The 6541-nt window shown below is 33.5% G+C and overlaps 1 protein-coding gene across 1 annotated transcript; it reads left to right on the forward strand.

The window, feature by feature from the left end:
* The first annotated feature begins 527 nt into the window (after positions 1 to 527).
* LOC107911441 (uncharacterized) lies at positions 528 to 2040 on the forward strand. Its single transcript, XM_016839264.2, has 3 exons — positions 528 to 1380; positions 1551 to 1654; positions 1837 to 2040. The coding sequence occupies exons 1-3, from the start codon at positions 903 to 905 to the stop codon at positions 1876 to 1878; spliced, it is 624 nt and encodes a 207-aa protein (XP_016694753.1). The 5' UTR covers positions 528 to 902; the 3' UTR covers positions 1879 to 2040.
* The last annotated feature ends 4501 nt before the right edge of the window (positions 2041 to 6541 follow it).

A 6541-nucleotide genomic window follows, 5' to 3' on the forward strand; every position in this document is an offset into this window, starting at 1 on the left:
ATATATATATATATATAAATGCTAAAAACACATAGTCTATAATGAACCTAGAGTTGACCAGATTCCTTCTATATGTGAAAAATTATTTTTTATATTTTTTTATAAATTTTATAAATTTTAGATTTTTATTTTGTTACTTTTGAAAATGTGGAGCTATCAGATATTTGCTATATTATTGGTCATTAGTACTACGTCAACGCATTTTAATTTTATTGATTAGATATTAAAATTTTTGTCAGAATTAAAATTTAGATACCAATTAGACCTAAATAAATATCAATTAAATACAAGTAAAAAAAACCCTATAAATAACTTTAACATTGTTAATTATTTGTGTAATATACATTTTAATATATTCATGATATAATCAAATTATTACTATTAATTGCCTAGAATTTGTAGGAGGTTTCTTAACCTTAAACAATTTCCTATATTTAGCCAAAGAAAAAACAGTGGATGAGAAACAGATTATAGAATCCAACCAGTGTTTATGAAACATTGTTTCAATATAATCCAAACTTGTTGGATTTAACTGTAACCATCTTCTTTATGAACTTGTTTGAATCTGGTTTAATATGTTAAAAGTTTCCGGATGTTCTTACAAGTTCCAATAAATCCAGCAAATATCCTCCATTACAATCCAGCATAAAAAAAAAAAGAAAAGAAAAGACATTGATGGCCTACAAATTTTACAGTTTATAAAAATAGACCTTTCTTCCCATTGATGATTTGTTAAATATGGTTAAGTTCCAATAACCCCAAAACATCAACAGAAAAAACGGTTTAGTTATTACAAAAACAAACTGTAGGAACCAAAATGCAAGCAATGTCAATTTTTTCGTTTCTAGATTAAAAAGAGGTGCAAATCAATCTTCATTGTCGTAGTTTACAATTTGCAGAAAATGGGGTGTGGTGAATCAAAACACGCTGTCATCGAAAACACCATTAGCCGAAAAAACTCAAAGGCGGGATCCAAGCGAGGGAAAAGCTCCCAAGTCATTGAAGAAACAAGGAAAGTTGATAGCGAAGTGAGCTCATCGGTGCAACAGGAAGGCAAAAACGACGGTTTGGACATCGTTGGAGTCGCTGCTGGAACCACCTCTATCAGTCGGAGGAATTCGAGAGCAAGGTCCAAGAAGGGGAAAAGCTCGGAAACCATTGAAGAAACGAAGAAAGTTGATGGCGAAACAAGCTCAATGGCGCAACAGAAGGAAGTCAAAAATGACAATCGGGACACCGACGGGAATAATTCCGCCACTGTGGTTGATGGGAAGAAGGTAGCTGAAAGCATCGAATTGACGAAAGGAGATAAAACGATGGCCGAAGAGACAAAGGAAAAAATTATGGAGGAAATTAAGCTTGTCGAAGAAACAAAAGATGGTGAGAAACTAGGTGAAGATTTAAAGAAATAAATTGTAAAGGATCAAAAAGTTGTTGAAGAAATTGCAAATGGTTTTTGAACTTAAACTAATGATGCATGTATGCTTCAATGGCGGTAATTCTTTCTACATTCATAAACAAATTTGATTCCTTCATGTATGATTTTTCAGGAGAAGCTAAAACCATGAAGAAAGAGAATTTGGTACAAAGGTCAAAAACAATAACTTCTACAACTACTACTGAAGCTAAAGTTTCAACCTTGGTTGAAAAACAGGTATTAATCTATATTACTTAGTGAATGTTGTTTGGCATGATCAAACATTTTTTCCATGGATGCTGAAGAAAAAATAGAGTTGGAGCTTATTTAAACCTAGTTCTTGTTCATAATATTAAACCATTAGAAGTTTAAGTTTAATGAAAATGGAAATTATCTATAACTTTTTTTGTGTGTTTCAGGAAGAAAAACCTGCAGGGGTGGAGGATTTGAAGAAAAAGTGACACCATTTAAAGAGTTTTATCTGCATTTATTAGACTGCTTTTTCTCCTCAGTTTCATGCATGTATTATAATATATGGTATTATTTCTCAAAAACCTATTTCACAGAAAAATGTATCATTCTTTAAGCTATGAAAATTATAATGATCATTGACCTTTCGTGTATGTTAATCTAACTTTTTTTTCCCTAAATATCTGTATCTAATATATATTAATACAAGAATATAATGCTTCAAAATACGTGAGAAAACATAGAAAGAAATGAACATATCGATCTCACATATTTTTCTTAAAATGGTCATGTGCTATACATATATATAAGAAATAAATCACTATAATAGATGAAGAATTACAAAAAAAAAAATGAAAATCACAATGGTGTTGTGGACGCCTTTATATGCCACACATATGACGGGAAAAAAAGCATTAGTTTAAGTTTTTAAAGTGAAATTTTTTACTCTTTTTATGATATTTTTATTTTAGGTTTTGTTTATTTTTAATTAGAGTTAAGTTGTTTTATTCTAGAAACATGTTTTTATTTAGATGTAACTAGTACATTTAAGGATTTATTGGGGAATAAAAACATAAGTTGGAATTTTTATCTATTTTTCCAAACATCTAGGTTTCTTTCTAAACGAGTCTTAAAGTTCGCGTCTCTTTTCGACAAGCTAAGTTATCAGCCATCATAGGTCATTCTAGGAATAGAGATAAAGTGAAGGCATTTGATTCTAACGTTCCCATTCATAACTCCGTGACTCGATCCTATTACCGCATACTCAACAATTTGGCATCAAAGCCTCTCACACTGAAGCCTAACAGGTGAAAATCCACAGGGGTAATCTTATGTCCAATCATACTCAAGCCATCCACATTTGAAAGGGCATTTTTTTTTAAATTTTAGGTTTAGTGTGTTAGGCTATTTAAAGCCCTTTATGGCACAAAAAAAACTAGACATTCCTTTCACCATCTTTATTCCCTCAATCATGTTAGATACCTATATTTTTCTTTTCTAGGTTAGACTTTATTTTTATAATTTTCAATATTTTTCCGCACTTTTTCCTCTTTGGATTTAAAAAGGTGTAGGACCTCTTGTATTCTTTTGGGTTTTTCTTTATAAAACTCAATAAATGAAAGTATTTTGGTTATCTAAAATAGAAAATTATTAATTGGGTTGTGGATTTGAGGATGTCTTACTTATCATCAATTCAATAAAGGACTTTGTCAAGATTTACTAAGCATCTCTTAACCCTTACCTCTTTTGTGATTTTTTGATTATTCACTTAAGGATGAAATCGTTTGGGCTTTTATATTTTGATGATGTGCCACACCTCAAAATTAGGGTTAGAAGGATCAAGGTTTGTAGGGTAAGTCAGTGGTGTGATTAGACTTTTAAGAGTATTTTTGTGTCTTAAAAGATAGAATAAATTTGTTAGTTCAATGGTAAGGTGTTTGTTAGTTTACCTTTAGGTCTTATGTTCAAATCCCCTAATGTGCTTAGTGGAAATTGTTTTGTTTTTAGCTTCAAGTTTCCTAAAAATTCTCTCATGTTCCTTCACTTTTGCTCATGTTTCCACTGTCACAATTTTTTTTTCTGTATCTCAATTACTCTCTTGTTTCTTTGGTATTTCTTTTTGTCCTATTGTCGTGTGTCGCTTTAAAAGCTAGGTAATTTTTGAGTCACGGGGGCTACCCATAAAGCCATGTGACCCCCGTTAAGGAATTTGTCGATCGCACACAGCCTGAGGAGGTTTCACACGACCTGAGATACGATCGTGTGTCCCATGTTTCTTATTGTGAAATTTTGTCACATGGGCATAGAGAGTTACACGGTTTGCCCACACGGCCGTATATCTCAGCCACATGGTCGTGCCTCTCATTCACATGGTCGTGTACCCCTGTCACATAGTCTGAACCCTCCACACGGCCGTGTGGTCTTTTTTTGCAGTTTTTCCACTGTTTCTTTGAAATGATTTGTTTTAGTCCTTGAGTGTTCCCTTGTATGTTTAAGCCTTTATAGGAGTGTTTCGGACACTAAGACTATTTGTGGAAGGTCTCCGAAGGACATATTACTGGTAGAATATTTTTATGTATATGTGTTCATATGATTTTATTTTGATATTCACATAAGCTATTTATGTGATGTGGTATACTAAACTGGGTATACAAAAATGCTTGGATGTGATGGTTGGTAATGGTGTATAATGTTGAATTCGCTATTTTGATAATGGATTATGAGTTTGATATGAAATACTGGAAATTGAATAAGCGTATGATTGATTCAATATATTTGTATGTGTTGAAAATTCTGCATATGCATTATGGTTGGTTTTTGATTTTGAAGAGAAGAAAGTTCGATTGGGGCAGTTAAATTGCTTCGATATAATTTGGCGGTAAAATCACAATAATGTTAATAGCTTGACTGCATAACACTCAAGTGGCATATGACCACTTAAAGGTCTAACACCTCAAACCTGGCCTAGATGTTATGGCCAGATCAGGAAGTGTTAAGTAACTGGTTGAAAAATGCAGTTCTCGTATATTTTGAAAATTGTTATAAGCTCATAAAATCTTGAATTATTTGAAGTCATATTTTATCTAACTATTTTATTGAAAACATTGTTTGTTTATATTTTCTAAAAACTTGTAGTTTTGAACAGGAAACTTTTTAAAAAGTGATATTTTGGAAAATACTATGCATAGCTTGAAAATCATTAATTTTGCAGATAAGTGAATGTTGTCGATAAAAATGTTTAAGATATATTAAGCAAAATAGGGAAAGTCCCGAACCCAAAATAGTCCAAAATGTCCAAAGAGTCCAAAATTTATAAAACTTTAAACCCAAATTTTAAATAAGTCAAATTTACAAAAATATGATATTAACTGAGCTGACGTCACATTGATCCGCCTAAGTCTGAGGATTACCTGAAAATAATAGTCAAACAGAATGTGAGTTTTCGAAACTCAGTGTGTAACAGATGATGTAACAGTTAGATTATAGCAGACAGATGTAGCATAAATAGATTCATATCAGAGCAATACATATACGGACATGTAATCCAACCCCCATCCGCTACACACCAACTCTGACCATCCCAACGCACCATGTGAGGTACGAATCACCCACCCAACCCTAAACACCATTTAGTGTCTGTATGACACTTTATAGAATATTTACATTTGAGTTACAAGATAAATAGATGAATTATCGCCTTTTACTGAACACTTCTTCCACATAGAAAAACCAACTCCAGACGCAAATACAGAGCGTAACAAATGTCAGACATATTTATAATATATACACATAACAGAACAGATGCAGAACATACGTAGCATTTTTCGGTTTTTTAACCTATTACGCAATTTACTTATCATATGATGTTTCAGTTATACAAGCAGATATTAGAAATCATGCAAACAAATGACCAGATTTCATATTTTACAATCTATTTGTAGAACTACTTTAAGATGCCCATCATGATCATCCTCGGACTTAGAGTATACCAAAATGTCTTTGATGAAGATCACGATGAACTGGTTCAGATATGGTTGAAAACCTCGATTCATAAGATCCATGAATACAGTCGGAGCATTCGCCAAACTAAAGGGCATGACTAGGAACTCTTAGTCCCCATAACGAGTCCTAAAAGTAGTTTTGTGAACATCGGCTTCCTTAACCTTAAGCTGATGGTACCTAGAACAAAGATCTATCTTGGAGAACACAGAATCCCCATGAAATTGCTCGAACAAATCATCAATCTTCAGAAGTGAGTACTTATTCTTTACTGTTAACTTATTCAACTGACGGTAATCGATACACATCCTTATAGTACCATCTTTCATTTTTACAAACCAAACTGGTGCCCCCCACGAAGACACACTAGGACGGATGAACCATTGATCAAGGAGTTTCTGAAGCTGAGCCTTTAGTTTCATAAGCTCTTCTGGTACCATGCAGGAGGGAGAAATTGACATCAGAGCTGTACCTAATAGAACCTTGATACCGAACTCAACCTCTTTATCTGGAGGTAAACCTGATAACTCATCAGGAAAAACATCCGAAAACTTCTTAACCGTTTGAATGTCTCCAACAGATAAACCCATTGAAGCTAAATCACACACATAGGCCAGAAATGCCTCACATCCTTTACGAACCAATTTTTTTGCCAAAAGAGCGGAGATCACATTGGATAAGTAATCCTAATGCTCGTTGATCATAATTACTTCCACATCATTCTCAGATTTCAGAACTACCCTTTTAGTAGCAGAATCCAAACTGACCCGATGCTCCGCGAGCCAGTTCATTCCTAGAATCAAATCGAATTCCCCAAATGGTAGTTCCATCATATTAGTCGAAAACACAACACTTTGTATCTCCAACGGTACATTCTTATAAAGGCTATTAACCCAAACTGACTGACCTAGTGGACTAATTACAATAATCTCTCCAGAAATGCTCTCAATAGACATCCCCATGTTCATAGAGATAGAACTAGCTATATAAGAGTTTGTTAAGCCTATGTCTATCAAAGCCAAATAAAGAGCAGTATGAATAAAAAAACGTATTGGTGATAACATCTGCGACATCCCTGTCCTCATGACATCTAGCCGTATAAACTAATGCAGGCTGCCCTGCCTCATTGTGATTAGCACTTTTTCCCGGTGCTCT

The sequence above is a fragment of the Gossypium hirsutum genome, chromosome D10, assembly GCF_007990345.1.
Source record: "Gossypium hirsutum isolate 1008001.06 chromosome D10, Gossypium_hirsutum_v2.1, whole genome shotgun sequence".
NCBI lineage: Eukaryota > Viridiplantae > Streptophyta > Magnoliopsida > Malvales > Malvaceae > Gossypium > Gossypium hirsutum.

What these genes read in the sequence shown, in the direction of transcription:
- LOC107911441 (XM_016839264.2), top strand. Translation starts at nt 903, where the DNA reads ATGGGGTGTGGTGAATCAAAACACGCTGTCATCGAAAACACCATTAGC. An exon ending in TGTCGAAGAAACAAAAGATG is followed by an intron (nt 1,381 to 1,550) that starts GTGAGAAACTAG and finishes ATGATTTTTCAG; the next exon opens with GAGAAGCTAAAACCATGAAG. An exon ending in CAACCTTGGTTGAAAAACAG is followed by an intron (nt 1,655 to 1,836) that starts GTATTAATCTAT and finishes TGTGTGTTTCAG; the next exon opens with GAAGAAAAACCTGCAGGGGT.